The sequence below is a fragment of the Condylura cristata genome, unplaced genomic scaffold (genome assembly GCF_000260355.1).
Source record: "Condylura cristata isolate star-nosed mole 26May11 unplaced genomic scaffold, ConCri1.0 scaffold00002, whole genome shotgun sequence".
In the NCBI taxonomy this organism is placed as follows: domain Eukaryota; kingdom Metazoa; phylum Chordata; class Mammalia; order Eulipotyphla; family Talpidae; genus Condylura; species Condylura cristata.
Genome location: NW_004567103.1, coordinates 39,705,876 through 39,722,908, shown reverse-complemented (window position 1 = coordinate 39,722,908; position 17,033 = coordinate 39,705,876). Strand labels below are relative to the sequence as shown.

The 17,033-nt window shown below is 33.9% G+C and overlaps 1 protein-coding gene across 1 annotated transcript in view; it reads right to left on the bottom strand.

Moving 5' to 3' along the window:
- Positions 1-17,033, bottom strand: part of ZNF385B (zinc finger protein 385B) — a 77,349-nt gene that overhangs the window by 50,174 nt on the left and 10,142 nt on the right. Inside the window, exon 2 of the mRNA XM_012724967.1 lies at positions 3,631-3,741. Within this exon, the coding sequence (XP_012580421.1) occupies positions 3,631-3,741 (111 nt within the window). The remainder of the gene's footprint in view (positions 1-3,630; positions 3,742-17,033) is intronic.

Below are 17,033 nucleotides of genomic sequence, written 5' to 3'. Positions count from 1 at the left end.
CGAAAACAAAAAGGCAAGGGAACTCTATGTTCTGCTACTCTATGTTCTATGATATATTGTTATATAAAAAATGCAAGGTAACAAAAAAGGTATACATATGATGTTTTTAATGTAGAAAGGAGAGATAATAAGATTATATATTCATACTTAGTTAAATTTGTATAAATAAACCTAAGGAAGATGTGTAAGTGATACTAAAGTCATTGCTGATAGACAGGGAACGGTGTAGACGGTGGTGTGGAAGGTAGAAGGGTGGAAAATGGGATGAAACAAGCTTTTCCAATTTATCTTTTAAAATTAATTTGATTTATGAGCCATTTAAATTTTATGATTTTTCAAAATTAGTTTGATGGGTTCATAATGGTCCCAAGCCCCTACTGTTTACTGGATAGTTAAAATGTTTTGTTCGACCTTGTTTTTCTGTTCGTTAACACTTCAAATAGGCAGAGGCTCACTGAACAGTTGTTTAGTATCAAGCAGTTCTCTAACATGACATTCAAGGATTTCATGAAATTTTTGCATCTTTTGCAAGATTTTTGCAATTTCACTTTATTTTTTTTAAAGCTTTATTTATTTATACATGCAGAACTGGGGTACAGGCCAGAGGTGCAGGGGTGTTGAGAGGATTCACCAGAGACGTTGTGGGGAGCAGAACAGGCAGATCTACTGAATTACACTGTTGAGGGGGGCAGAGGGAAGACAGGAGAGGTCTGCTGAGCCATGTGAGTCACCTCCAGTGTGGGGAATGAATTTGCACTTTGGCGGCTGTGACTAGTTTGTAGTGGTTTGCAGTGCTGCGCTTAACTGGCTTTGCCACCAGGGAGGGCTGCAATTTCACTTTATTATCACTTCCTTATTGCACAGCAGTTATCATTTTAAAATCTGGCACTGCTGCAGAGGAGAATAATATTGCTAGGACTAAATATGAGGCATGTTTTCAGGTGAGTATTTGTAAGTGGTGAGTAAAATAATTAACATTTAATTTTATAACAGTTATGGATTAATTTAATTTAGAATTATATTAATTTCCCATGTGATGGTATAAATTTTTAATTTTATAAATTTGGATAATAACTGAAAAACTGTTAAATAAATTTAAATCTATTTCAGTATCTTTTCTTATAAAAATACTTTCACAAGATTATTGTACCTTAAGTCTGGAAGCAATACTGTAGTTTAATATGTCTAGTACTTTTGTCTCTAGCATTAATTAACCTTCTATTTGTAAAATATTTCATAGTGGCTGTCACACCAATACTGAGGTATATTTTCCCTAAATTCTTTTTTTTTAAATCCTCATCCCCTACTTTTCATAAATTCCTTTTATGGTATTGCATTATATGAATTTTGAAAAACAAATATAGTTTTCTGACCACTAAGCAATGGCCATAGAGGATATTTTCACCACCTGAAAATTTTTTTCTTGCTCTTATAGTTCAATTCCCTAATTCTACCCTCAGTTCCCTATAACAATCTAATTTATGTCCTCAGAATTTGTCTTTTTATAAAATTATATAAGCAGTATATGGTATATAGCTTCTGTGCCCAATGTCTTTCATTTAGCATGCTGCTGTTGAAATTCAGCCATGCTGTACCAGCTACCATGGCATCCTTTCTTGTTAGCTCGTTGCACGGCCATAACATAATTGTTTATCCAGTCATTAGTTAATGGGCATTTTCAGTTTGGTACGATTATTAGTAAAGTTATTCTAAATGGCACGCATATATGAATATACATTATCATTTCTCTTGAATAAATATACAGACATGAGCTTGATTGAAATGTATCTATAACTTTATAAAATTTCTTATATAAATAATTAACAAACTGCTTTCCAAAGTACCAGCACCACTTTGTGTTCCTACTAACAATGTGTGAAATTTCCAGTTTCTTCTCTTACTACTATCAGTTTGTTTCCTTCTTAACATTCTAGTAGATATTCGGGTTTCTGTTTTCTAATGATATGGAGCACCTTTTTATATGTTTGCTTTGTCACTCAAATTTCTTCTTTAGTATAGTACATATCCAAATATTCTGGTGATTTATTATTTATTAATGAATTGTAACTTAGTTATATATCTTGTTAAAAGTCATATGTGTTACAAATATTTAATCTTCACCAATAACTATCCTTCCATTTTCTTAGTAGTATAATAGCATCATTTGATTAGTAGGTATTTTTAATTCTGATGAGTCTTAGAGAGCAAGTTGTTAGTTATAAAGAAATCACTGCCTTATTTAAGATTACATAGGTTTTCCTCTATGTTTCTTTCCAGGAATTTTATAGTTTTAAGTTTATTGTCATATATATGACCCATTTGAATTAATTTTTATAATTTGTGTGAGAACTGACATCTTAATAATATTGAGATTTCAAAGAAACTGATGTCATACTTGTCTTACTTTACTTAGCTAACTTTAATTCTTTTAAAATTGAACTATAATTGGCATTATATTAATTTCAGGGGTCGAACAAAATGATTTGAAATTTGCATATATTATGAAATGATCACAGTAAGTCTAGTTAACATCCAATCATACACAGTGACAAATCATTTTTACCTGACATGAGAACTTCAGAGATATACTTCTAAACTTTAAATATAAAATCCACTATTATTAATATAATCACCATGCTGTTACACTATATCCCTTGGACATTCATTTTATAATTAGAAGTCTGAACCTTTTGAACATGGAAGTTGAGAAAGACTTTATGAAATGTCAAAAAAAAAATTTCATGTGACTTTTGACTGAAATTACATAAGTTATACTTCATAAGCCATGATAAAACTATCTCCTATTGCCCAATCAATATATAGAATTATCAAAATATCATTTAATGGTATATAGAAATAAATATTTTTGTTAATTTACTAAACAAAAATCAGAAATTCTGATTTTCTTAAACAAAAATCTTCTTGCAGAGCAGAATAATACAGGAAATCCCACTATAACATATGATCTCTATATTCAGGTTTGCATTGGTCATTGGCTTTACTTGGTAATTGGGTTTTATGAACATTCAGATATTAATTATTTTGATTTCATGCTATTTTATCTTTACAAATTTGCTTTCATAAAAGGTTGATTTGCTTTGTTTTCTTGTTATCTTTTCTTTAGCAGCATGGTTATGCTGTTTAGAAAATATAATTTACAAAGCTTTTCCTGTATTTTCTTAGTCTGAGAAAATATAAATTGTGTAGTAAATAATTCTTGGAATATTTAATATAATTTGGAACATACACTGAAACATGATACTTTCTATCAAGAGGAACAGCAATGTTTTCCCGCATTCACTGAATTTTAATTTATTTCAATGCATTTAAAAACTTTTCATATTTTTTACTATTCAAGTAATCTGAAAATTGAATATAATTGATGGAATTAAGTGTAAAATATGAAATGATTACACAGAAAAATCCTTGATTTTTGACATTAACCACTTACTCTAATTACTCAAATTTCTAGTCTTGAATCCAAATCCTTTGACATTTTGACACAGTGAAATAAGTTGGCCACCACAAAGTGGGCTGTGAGGAAGTATATAAATAAAAAGAAATCATGTTCAAAAAAATCAGACTTTCAGTTTGACAGACTACAGGGAACAATGATAAGGTGATACTCACATCTGAGTTAAAGCGGAGCTGACAGACATTACAAGAAATAACTTGCTTCTTCTTTGGGGGAATGGAAACTCCAAAAGTGTGGTTAATGACTGCTTTTTGCACAGGATCCATCTGAAGAGCAAATGATAAGATAGTCAATTTATAACTTCACAGGACAGATATTATATGAGCAAATAAAACTAGCTATACAATTTCTTAAGGTTTTAAATTGAAGTACCAAACAAGGAAAATAAAGAATATCATTTGATATAATTCAAGACTTATTCAAGGATAGTAAAAGATAATGTCTTTCTTCCAACAATCAAAAACAAAACTGTTTTGAAATCATAATACATAAAGACACACATGTGCACATACACACAGATACACATACACCAAATTACAGGAGAACGGCCACAGCTTAAGAGATCTTGTGTGTATATAAAGAATCTTGAAAAACTTTAAATGAATCATAAAACAAGAAATTCTTAGATCCCATAATCAGGGTTAAAATTAACTTAATGTTCCCCTATAAGAGGAAACAATACTTATGATAGTTTCAAATGACCTCAGTGACAATTATTACATGTATATTTAGATTTCTTAATTTTGATTTATGGTAAAGTCAGAAACAACAGGCTAATATCACAGTGTGGAAATGATCTTCATTTTAAAACAATTCATTATTTTTCATGTACTGTAGATTAAAATTCATTTTGCTGGAAATGCACGTCACAGTCCTACATTCAAATGCCCATAGCATATTGGTTATATTATGGCTTTTGTTTAAATAGTGATCAAGTTTTTACTTGTAACCTTTGATTCTCCTCCCTTTGTTTGGCATATATTTAGAGAAATATACAGTGATAAAAGTACTCAACCATAGCACAAGGCCATTAAAACAACTGGAAAAAGAAAAGAACACTATCTGCAGAGCTTATAAAAAAGACAGACACAGCAGCGATTCTCTTGTGTACTCTGGATAATAATCTCCAGCATTAACATCAGACAACTGGCAGTTCAAAAAACAATGCAGATGATGAACAAAGCATTACTCATAAACAGATGTAGTATGAACAAGTGCATATTCACTGACACCTTGGTGTAGAAAATCTCCTGAGGTTACAGTTTAGGATTGGATTAGATGATGATATTTAGTAGGGGAGAGAAATTAAACTATGCCTGATCATGAGTATAAATCAACAAATTGCAAAGTGAGCAATTAGATGGACTTAAAAACACTAGGAAGGAGGGTGATTACAAAATTCATCAAATAGAAAAGTAGCCTATTTTTTGCTACAAGTTAAAGAGAGAAGGCAGAACAGTCATCCACTACATAGAACAGTTTTGTGGGTTGAGATCACATTCCAAAATGTGAAGAGGGGAACTTTCTAGAGTCACAGAACTATTCTATGTCCTTACTAGAGTGGTGGCTATACATTGTTATACAAATGTTAAAACTGACAGAATTAAACACTGCTCCAAAAAAAGTCTATTTTTTCATATGAGAATTTAAAAAGTAAATTCTTAAAATGATTATGTTTAGCTATTAAATGTAAAATATCTTTAATGGAAAATCTTTTTTTCTTTGTTGTTGAAACTCATAATTGTATTAAACTTGATTTAAAGAGAAATTAAACAAAACAAAACAAAACAAAACACTGTCTTTGTGGGCAAAGAAAATCTCAAAGGTCAGTATATAAATCCCTAGTTCACATTCTTATTTTCCTCATGGGTGCATACACTTAAGTCTCAACCATTCATTTGTAAAAATTGAAAGGATACTTTCTGATTGTCCTTAGAGATGGCAGTTTGGACAAACTTAGATTAAAATTGAAAATATATTGGCAGGATGAAAATTGACATTATTTTGCAAAGTTAAAAAACTAGAACATTTTATTGAGATACTTTCAGTATTTGCACTCCAAAACTCATAAAAAAAAAAAACAACAAGTATTTCCTGACACCAGCTTTCTGAACACTTTTCCTTATTTTGCTATGTCCATGTATTATTGTGCTAGGATTCACTTAAAATCAAATTAAGGACCCTCCCTGGTGGTGCAGCGGGTTAAAGCACAGCATTAAGAGCTAAAGTCATTTTAGCATGAGTTTGATCCCCGCCATGGAGGTGACCCACATGATATGGCAGACCTCTCCTAGCCCATCCACTGCTCCCCTCAGCAGTGTACTTCATCAGTAGGCCTGTTCTGCTCCCCACTGTCTCTGGTGAATCCTCTCACCGCCCCTACACCTCTGGCCTGTACTCCAGGTTCTGTATGTATAAATAAATAAATCTTAAAAAAAATCAAATTAAAAAAATAAAATTAAAGTGGAGTTTTAAAATGAAATAATATTCATAAACTTATAATTTTAATGTATTTTATTTATTTTGAAAATATACTGAAAGTTAAAATTAAAATATTCATCATCTGAAATATATGTGTACAGCCCAGTTGTTTCTATACCACAATAAAGAAACAGACAAAAGATACATCTATAAAATATCTAATTCCAAATTTTCAGTAATATCTAAACTGAATAACTGTGGACAGCTTCACCATGATCCTTTTTTTTTTTTTTAAGATTTATTTTTGCATACAGAACTGAGGTATAGGCCAGAAGTGCAGGGGCAGTGAGAGGATTCACCAGAGACAGACTGGGGAGCAGAGTGGGCTGACTGATGAATTACACTGTTGAGGGGAGCAGCAGAAGAGACAGGAGAGGTCTGCTGCAACATATGGGTCACCTCTGGGGCAGGGATCGAACTCGTGCTGAAGTGGCTGAAGCCAGTGTGCAGTGCTTGCTTCAACTCACTGCGCCACCAGGGAGGGACCTCACCATAACCCTTTGTAAAAATTTCCTTTAAATTCTTGAAATGGTGAGCCATCTACTTAATTTTTCAAATAAATCTAGATAGATTTTGATTCTAGTATAAAACATATTTGTACCATATCAGCCTGAAAATATATCTCCTTATGCTCCTAAGGCTAAGAGCTCTCCGTCTAGAAAAGTGAATTGTGCATTTGTGTGTGTGTGTGTGTATGTGTATGTGAAGATTTGTGGGAAGGGGTATATTGGGGGACTTCAAATGCCAAAAAAAGGTGAGTTGCCAGGTATCTGTTCTCTGAAAATCAAACTAAGGAGATTCCTTCAAGGAACTTTAATTAGAATTGTCTTTTCTACTTTACTTTCCTAATTCAATTAGTCTTCATAAAATTAACCAATTGAATACAGCTCTTTCATCTCATTCTTTTGATAGTCATTATCTCTTACTGCCTTTCTATTCATTGAATAATTTAGCACTAATCGTAAGAAAAATTTAACCCTTCTTCCACGTTTTTCACTTGGAACATATTTTCCATATTTTGATTCACTATGTTCCTGTACTCATTCTTGGAAAGTTCCATTGCCCTCCCCTAATTGTCCTTATTCTTTCTCTGATATTTACTATAGAATTGTATGATTACATTTATAATTCAACTATTATTTTTTAGGGAATATGATTTTGCTAAAAGAAAATGTTAATTGGTATTAAAAAAGAATGCCAATTCACCTTAAAATAGACACGGTTTACCTGATGTTTTAAATATTTCCCATCTAACACAGTAACAACAGAGTAACAACAGAGGCATTTAAACGGGATTCAGATTTCATGATAATATAAAGGTCTTCAGAGCTCTCTTAAAGTTTACAGTGGCAAAGTCATGAATTTTTTAACATTTATACAATACTCCAAAGATTAGATGAAAATAATAGTGTTGTTAAATTTATATTAATTTAAACTTTTTCTTCCACTAGAGTAATATCATTTCTTTGAAATCATGAGTTATGTGTAACTAAATTAATAAATCATTTATTCAATAACCAATTTTCAAGAGAAATAAAACATTGAAAATGAATAAAAATATTCACATAAATCCCAAAATGTGAGGATACTGCAAGTAATTCAATTTAGTACAGTAAAATCTATACTACTCCATCCATTCTACCCATTTCCATTTTTCTATTCAGGAAAATTATTGGAGGCATTGCAATAAAAATTATTTTTAATAATATCAATTGGTATATAGCCATTTGATTATTAAAAATGGACACATGTTTAAATATCTTCATGAAAACGTTTATATTATTTTAACATGAAAAATTGCCTTGCTAAATAGTTGTTAAATTGTTAGTTCACATTGCATAAAAAAACTGTCTAGAATTGAGAAAATTATGATTCATTGGTAAATAAGGCTAAAGAATGTTTTTTAAAAGGAAAAATAACTACCAAGTATTCTAGTCACCAATATTCCTTACCTGCCATAATTTATTGGTTCCAAATAAGCATCTTCTTTTCTAAAAAAGTAAAAGAAGTAGTCATCTGGAATTTTGAGGCTAACTAGAACATTTACATGATATTTTCAAAAGTCTATTTTACTTGTTCAGCTCTGATTAAAAAGCTTGAAATGCTTACTAACTAAAAAGTAGCAAGAATTAACACTTGCCACTTTTTCTAATGAGAATCATGTAGAAATGAAAAGGAAAACCTATTAGTGCAATTAACCAGTTGGCAATAAAAATGAAATACGGAGTTGTGGCTGCTACCAGGAATGGAAAAGATAATTGGAAGCTATGTATGGACAAATTAACCATTATATTATAGTACTTATAAAATGAATTAATGAAGCGAGCCTTACCACATAATCTATAACATTTTCAGTATCAAAATAAGAATAAGCAAATCTCTTTGGTGTGTTCACTAAGATTATGGAATCACAATCTCTGTGAATTTTTAAAAAGATCATTACTTTTACTGAGTATGCCAAAAAGTAATTTACATTTGCAGAGTGTAAGCAATCATATAAAAATATGCAGCTGCAAATAAAACCTAGCCATAGGGAAAAGAAACACACTGCAGCATTTCACTGAAGGCTGGATGAATGCTGTGGGAAGGGAGGCAGGCTATAAGGTGGGTTACATGATCAAGTGACTTAAGCTTCGATGTTATTTAGATTATAGATCATTTTTCTCACTGGGATTTTAGGCAAAGAAAGTAGAATTACACACTCTCAACTACCTCACTGATTTCCTGTAAGCCTAAAATCTGAATTGCGTTCTTGTCAAAATCTTAAAATGACGTTACTAGCCATCAAAAGGGGCTGGGTATGGGAGTAAACTGAGCACTGGTCAATTAAAAAGCAAAAACGACTCGTATTTATAAAGGCTTTGCTCTGTGTGTTTAAGCAGCTGAAGAGCCACACTATTCTTAAAGGTGGAGATATTTCACCTTAAACTTAAGTCACCTATTTTATTTTTTTAAAGATTTATTTCATTTATGCATACAGAGCTGGGGTACAAGCCAGAGGTGCAGGAGTGGTTAGATGATTCACCAGAGACAGAGTGGGTAGCAGAACAGGCTGATCGAGGAAGTACACTGCTGAGGGGAGCAGTGGGAGGGTCAGGAGAGGTCTGCCAGACCATGTGGGTCACCTACAGAGGGTCTAATCACCTATTTTGATCTACATTCTAAACAGGACCTGGTAAGAACTTATTACATCTGCAAGGCTAGCTTTCCTACTTAAAAAAAAAATAGAAACCAGGTTTCTGAATTTAAGTTTCAAAATCATTCAAGAAACATTTCTAGCGGCCTGTTATGTTTTAGATACTGTCCCAGACTAGATGGGGTAGAATGAGGTAGACACAAGAAAGGACATATCCTATTGTAAAAGTTAAATGTGAAAAAGATAATATCTGCTATATTTAACTGGCTGGGAAAAGAAGTGGCCTTTAAGCAAAATAATGAGGTATGAAAAGTACATAAAGGTCTGCCTCAATCTCCCCCTCTTTAGAGACTGATTTACTTAGAATATTCAGGATCCTTCCTTTAATACTAACATTAACATATTATCTTCCGAGGGCTATCTGTCTTTAAATCCCTTTTCTGTCTGTGTAATAATAATAATAATAGACATCATAATGAGAGCTGCTTAGATTTACTGAGCTCTTACTGTGCGCCAGGAAGTAGACTCAGAGATTATCTGGTATAGTCTCCACCTTCACATGAGGCAGATATGATCATTAGCCTCCATTTACAAATGAGAAACCTGAGACTTTGAGAGAGTTAATGACTTGCCACCCTCAAGTTTATAGGTGCTAAAGCCAGAACTCAATCTCGGGCAGGGGCAGGAATCTGCCCTCCTGCTGCCTGTTCAGGAACACAGAGTAGGGAAGGGGAGGATCCTGTGAGGCCCCCTCTTGGGTGTGAGAACTGGGAAGAAAGGCCGAGTGTTCCTAGAGCTTCTGCAGACTGGAGAGCAGCCGCCAGGTCACACTACACAAAATGTCTATTTGGTGCTGAAGTAAGTTTCCTGCAGAAGCGTCTCAGTTTTTCTCTTTCTGTCCTATTTAAACCCATCTTTGGATAAACCCATTTCTTCTCATGCAACTTCTGAAAAGCCATAAATAAAAATTTGGACGATGCTGTCCTTTTCCCCATAGTAATCATTGGGCTTACAGACAGAAAAAAAAAAGTTCCAGAAATACTTAGAGATTACATGTTAGTAGGTGACAGTCATCATTTGTAGCTGTCCTAAATTTACTGCAATGAGGACCTGAACTACTAAACCCTTGTAACTTGGGACTTTCTGGAAGTGGGATAAAACATCAATTTTTTTTTTGTATGATATTATGAAATTACAGCAGTACAACAAAGAGTGACTATTTTTCACCTCTTCATTTTTCAATATGGAAAAGAATGAGACCATAGGGTCTCATTTGAACTTCAAATAGCTGGAAAGTAACACATTTGAAAGTGACAGCTGCAACACTGAAGAGCACTATTTCTCTGAAGCTACTTCAAGAAAATTTTTGCCTTTTATATTTAAATACTCTGGCCACATGTCTCTGTATTACTGTTTTGCTTTTTTCAAATTGCTACAAATTTAAATAGAAAAATATAGTTGCAACTATCACAAAGACAAATGTCTTTCTCAAAACGAAGAAATATATTGCTGGCAACATCAGATCAACAGTTTTGTTCAGTTTCGGATCTCAAACCAGAAGTTTCAATAAAAATAGACCACACACAATATCCCACTGAGACTGCACACTACTGCAAGACCTGTATTTTTACATCTGGAATGTAAAAAAGCTGAGTGTTGCCATAATGACACTGCTTCTGCTACCCAGGCACCCTGAGAGAGGTCCATCTGAATAGCTTTATGGTCTCTGAAAGGAAGACAAGTGGCATGTCACTCCCACCACAGATTGTTATTTCAACCCACAGACATATCTGAAAAGGTGCTTCTCTCAAGAATTCTCAGTTGTTTGCAAAGACTATGCCTTGGAAACAAAATCAATTGTGCCCTGTTCTACTGGGGTGCCATTACTCCATCAGAGAGTCTATTAGCCATTCAGAACTGGTATAAGCACTAAAATAATGCAACACCATTTGGAGAACAATAGGTCACATTACATAAAAATCTCAGGCCCAATAAAGCTTTTGCTGTAACTACAATAATGACAAGGACTACTCTTATCAAAATATTGTAGGTTCTTAAATATTTTTAGACTGGTTGACAATTAGCAGTATCTGGTTGCTGCAGATATTAAGTGAGACCCCAGGCCCTTTTCTAGAACCTTCTTAGTGATAGTCAATATTCCCAGTAGAAAACATAAGTGGACTCGGTTCAGCATTTGAAGCAATCAATTAGAATAGCACAGAGATTAACACTTCACTTTTTTCCTTTAAAAAAATTTAAAAGCTTTATGACATTCACACAATCTCCATAGTTAGATTTTCTTTGAAATACTCTGGGACCCATCAAAGAAGATTTTTCTATTCCACTGATGAATTAGATAACTAGAATTATGATTTTTGAAGATTCTGAAAGGAAAACCATGTCTGCAGGTTCCATATTTTGTGGGAAGAAAATCTGTACTGGTTTTATTTTTGGAAGAATAAAAAGCAAGATAAACATAATGCCAAGAGATGTGTATTCCTGCCATAAAACAATGTCCTTTTCCTAGATCACTCTGATGGGGAAAGATACGTTTTCAGAGTTTAAGTGTCTCATATCAACTTTGATAATTCTGTTACTGGAAATTTTTGCTCCTTTCCATAACATCACACTTTTAAAATGCATCATTTTCAATTTTCACAAACACTTTCGTGACTATTAACAACATTTATTAAGTGGCTCTCATGTGCTGTTTTAGAAAATGCATATATATTCTAGGTGCTGGAGAGCTTTTATAAGGATAACATTCTAGTCATTTTTCAAGTACCATGAAAAAATAAAACAGAAAAAAATGGAAAACAGATTTTTCCATGGATCTCCAAGAAAATCTTTCCAATATTACCATGGATAATTCCTAAACACTTTGATTGTCTTGATATAACTATGATTTTGAAATTTTTAACATGTCAAATCATACCAACTACATGAAAATAAGGACATGGATCCATGACTTAGGAAAACTTATGTAGAATTAGCAACATACAAGTGGTTAAAAATTACAAAGCCAGGGCCTTCCCTGGTGTTGCAGAGGGTTAAAGCAAAGCACTAAGAAGCTAAAGCAACTGCAGCATGAGTTTGATCCCCACCCCGGAGGTGATCCACATGGCACACAGACTTCTCTTGACCCACCCGATGCTCCCATCAGCAGTGTACTTCATCAGTCAGCCTGTTCTGCTCCCTACTCTGTCTCTGGTGAATCTTCTCACCGCCCCTGCACCTCTGGCCTGTACCCTAATTCTGTATGCATAAACAAATACTTAAAAAAAAATTACAAAGCCAAATACCTCCTCCACGAAGTGGTCTGTGAAATGTTGGCAGAGGATTTTCTTCAACTATCAAGCACCCAGCCATTGGATCTCTGCATCAGTGCTGTCATCATCATCTCTCCAAACAGAAAGGGAAACTGAAATAGTCTGCACTGTGGAAGTTCTCTATGGAGGGTGCTAAATGCTAGATGCATCTCATTTGGAGATGGGTTTGTGTACACTGTGATGGGCCTGCTATTGGTTAACCAATAGCAAAAATGACCATAAATTATTTGTTTTGTTTTGTTTTTTACTTAAGTGCATATAGTGTCTAAGATCTAAAACTTTAAGATATTACAAAAAAAAATGTTTTTCATTTTTGACATTCTCAAGAGTTTTAAAGAGTTACCAAAAGGCAAAAGCAAACATGCTAAACATAAATGAATGGGCGATTTCACTATCTCCTGTTCTCTGGAAAACCCAGTAACATTCTAGACAGTGTTTTCTTTTCTAAGTTCTTTTTTAAAGAACTTTTTAAACATTCTGAAAATGTCTGAAGATCAGACCTGTGTACTAGACTGGAACTGAACAACAGTTGATCTTTGTATGTAACAAATATGGTTAGGACAAATGTAAAATGTTCCATTTTCCTGGCTGGCTCTACATCCCTGGTGATTTTCCATGCTGCCAGGGATCAAGAATGATGCAGCAAAGCCTAGCTATGCTGCTGGGTAATTTAAGAAGCCACATCAAAGGGCATTTCAAAAGTTCAGTTTAACTTTAAGACTTTCAACTTATGTCTACAGTGGGCATGACATTTAATTGAAGGTTCACTCATACCTCACTGCAAGAACACACACATACCCAGGAATATTTTTGGTGTTCACTTTATATTTAACATCAGATGAGTAAAACTAAAGATATGAAATTAAATTGCCTATGTCCAAATATTCAAGTTAAAAATGCATATTGGAAGGCCTAATTGGTAAATGTGATGTATTAAAGAAGCCCAGGCCACCCTCATCATCAATTGCCACTGCTCCTTTTAATGTAGGAAGAAAAAATTAGAATATGCAACTGAATTAGGTCTCCCAAGAAAACTCAGTGCTTTACTTCATTTCCTTTCTTGAACTAGCAGATGCTTAGATGTGATGAAACCCACCAGGAGAGAGAGACAAATCATTTTCCAATTAGTATACAAAGTTCTTCGAAGGATTTTTATTATATCTTCAATTTGATGTTTTTATAATGAAATTATTTTTTGGCCAATGGATACATACAGATTTGATCTGTGACACCTGTCAAATATAGGGTAAAAATTTTTAGATTTCCTTTTGAGAGAATATGAAAAAAAGTTTCATTTTTAAGGAAAATGAGGAAGTATGGAATTAATAAGAATTTAGCTCTTTGTGAATTTTAATAGCATAAAAAATGAAATTAAGTCATAATAAATACTGTTAATATATCTTTTTTGACCATGGAGAAATAACTGTGCTCAAAGTGTTCATATTTAATATTTTTCAACAAGGTAAATTCAATTCCAAAATTAAAATAACAATTCAAGGCATACTAAATAGGTAGATAAACTATATAGCCCAAAGAAACCCACCGACAAAGTTAGTAAAAAGTCCATTATTCAGAATGATGAGAACAGGAACTGGATTCAACAAGAAAATCCAAAATGAGTGAATCAGGTATTTCCTATGTTGTTTAGTATTGTGTCTCTCCAGGGTGAAATAAAATTTAAAAAATATACTAATGTTTTCAGGGATATGGACTGAAACAAGGTTTTTCAATAGATGTACAAAATACTAAGTAAGATTTGCTACTAAAAGATTTGTTAAAAGGTAGGTTCTGAGAAGTGGTTATTCTATCACACACTGAAAGAAGAGACCCATGTGGAAGTTTTGGAAGGACAGGTTAATTTCTGATACAGAAGACAGTCTCCAAGGTTTTGGACTGTCCTTTTGGTCTTTTAAAAACAATGGCTTAAAAACAACTTTAAAAACTTCTCTCTAAGAATGCACTTCAGTAGTTTACAATTCAGTGCCAAAGTTCAGTCTGAGAAATTTAAATTAAAAAAATTCTTCATTCTTCATGTAAAAAAAAATGTTTACAAGTGGCTAAAGATTACTTTGCTAATACTAAATGGATATTGTTTTAAAGATTATTGGTACCAAGTCTCCAAATCTAAGTAACTAAGAATATTTTCATTTTTTTTTCCCTAAGATTTATTTATTTATGCACATAGAGCTGGGGTACAGGCCGGAGGTGCAGGGGCAGTGAGAGGATTCACCAGAAACAGAGTGGGGAGCAGAGCAGATGGAGGAAGTACACTGCAGAGAGCAGCTGACTGGTCAGGGGAGGAGGTCTCCTTCACTATGTGACTCACATCTGGGGTGGGGGATGAACTCATGCTGAAGTGGCTTTAGTTTCTTAGTAATGCGCTTTAACTTGCTGCACCAGCAGGAGGGGCATATTTTCATCCTTTTTTTTAAAGATCAATGGACTAAAAATGTTATGAGGATTTTCTCAGAGTAGAGAAATGAGGGGTTTTTTTTTTTATTTAAAATAAGTATAGCTCTTAAATAATCAAATGCATTAAGTGATAATTTTTCAAATCATTCCATCAAAACTAAGTTTGAAAGACTGTTCAGTAACTAATCAGATATATTCTGATACTGAAGCTAAACAGAATCCTGACACAAATTAAAAAGATATAGTGTGGGGGGGCCCTTCCTGGTGGCACAGAGGGTTAAAACACAGCACTAAGTAGCTAAATCCTTGCCAGCATGAGTATGATGCCCACAGCAGACCTCTCCTGATCAGCCCTCTGCTCCCCTCTGCAGTGTACTTTGTCAGTAGACCTGTTCTACTCCCCACTCTGTCTCTGCTGAATCCTCTCATCTGTACTTCTGGCCTGTACCCATTTCTATATACATAAGTAAATAAAAATCTTAAAAAAAAAAAAAGATATATTGTGGAAAGAAAAGCTCAGCAGGAAGGAGGAAATACAAAGCCACAAACCTGAGCCTAATGCATTCTTCATTATGCAAATAAAAATGGAAATTGAGAGTATTTTCTCCCTCAAAGGGAGGACAGTTGTCTTACCCTTGCATTAAGAAGAAACCTGAAAGTTGAGGCTGACAACTCTCCACACAAAAAGCAACAATCTACAACGCTCCAAGCCTAAGCAGCGAGTTCTTAATTCCACATCACATACTCATTCCACAGAGATAAAAAGTCAAAGATTAGGGTCCTCCCAGGTGGCACAGCAGGTAGGAGTGCTGTACTGAGACGCTAAGCCAAGCCATGGTCCTTTCAGTGCAAGTTCAATCCCCATCCGGGAGCTGACCTAATTGTGCAGCAGACTTCTCCTGCCTTGCCCGCTGCTCCCCTCAGCAGTATACTTCATCAATCTGCCTGTTCTGCTCCCCACTCTGTCTCTGGTGAATCCTCTCACTGCTCCTGCACCTCTGGCTGTACCCCATTCTGTATGCATAAGTAAATAAATATATTTTTAAAAAAGTCAACGATCACCTACATTTTCAAAGCTGTACTTTTTCTTTTTAGCATGTCAAAATCAGATTTATTTGAAGCTTAAAAGAGAGGGACCATTGGAAGGATGGACTTATTGAAGATACCCAGGTAATGTAACATTTAGCTTATGTATTTGAATCCCAGAAACTTCTTCCCAACCCCAAAACAATCTTAAATGGTAATTCGATACAATAAAACAATGAAAGTCAATTCCATTAAAGCAGGTAGGTCAGACTCCAGACCCACATTCCTGATTTTAGTCCAAATTGCTTACTTAAAATGAGAAAAGACTTGGAGAATTGTTGTAACATGACTGAGTCTCTCCCCAGGTTTTAGCTATGGTTGCTCGACTTGCAAATAAAAATATAAGATACCCAGTAGAAGTTAAATTTCAGATAAACAACGAATCACTTTTGATGTAAAAATATCCTGTGTACATTTTACCTACCATACCCCTCCATGATTCCCACTCAAGGATGTTGTAGAAAGACCAGGACTGATTCTATTAGTCTTTCTTCTCTTGTAGGCACACCTACCACACTTAATGTTTGAGCGCTGTTATTGGGAAAGTGGTCCCTGCGTGGCTTTGTGGTGTTATATCAGATATGTTTCACATCACATATTTATTTTGCAATTGTCTTTTGGATGGAGGTGTATGTATATACATATTATCTCTTTTCAGTCAAAAAATAATTTGGTTCACTTCTGGATTTATGGCATAAAACATACCACACTTGTAAAGTAAAATAAAGTTTTAATAAAGTACCTTACACTACTCTCTGTGGTGATAATTGTTTTATTGTATATGACTGTTAATGGTACAGATTGACATTTAACATTCATCCATTTGATTTATAATTCTCTTTATGTGATTGCTAGGAGGCTATAGTTCAAACCAAAAGTAGTTTAAATGAACTGTCTTCCTTCTCCTGCAATTTGTAAGGAAATGTATTCACTTCTAAAACTATTTTATCCGCCAAATTTATTTCAAATATTCACAAAGCCCTTTCTTCCTCTACATTCTGCAGAGGGTGACATATATAAGAAAAAATGAAAACATCAAATGACTTCATCAAGTTAAAAAATGCATCCAGTTTGCTAATATTTTGGCAATGGACATGGCATCAAGGTTTCCTAA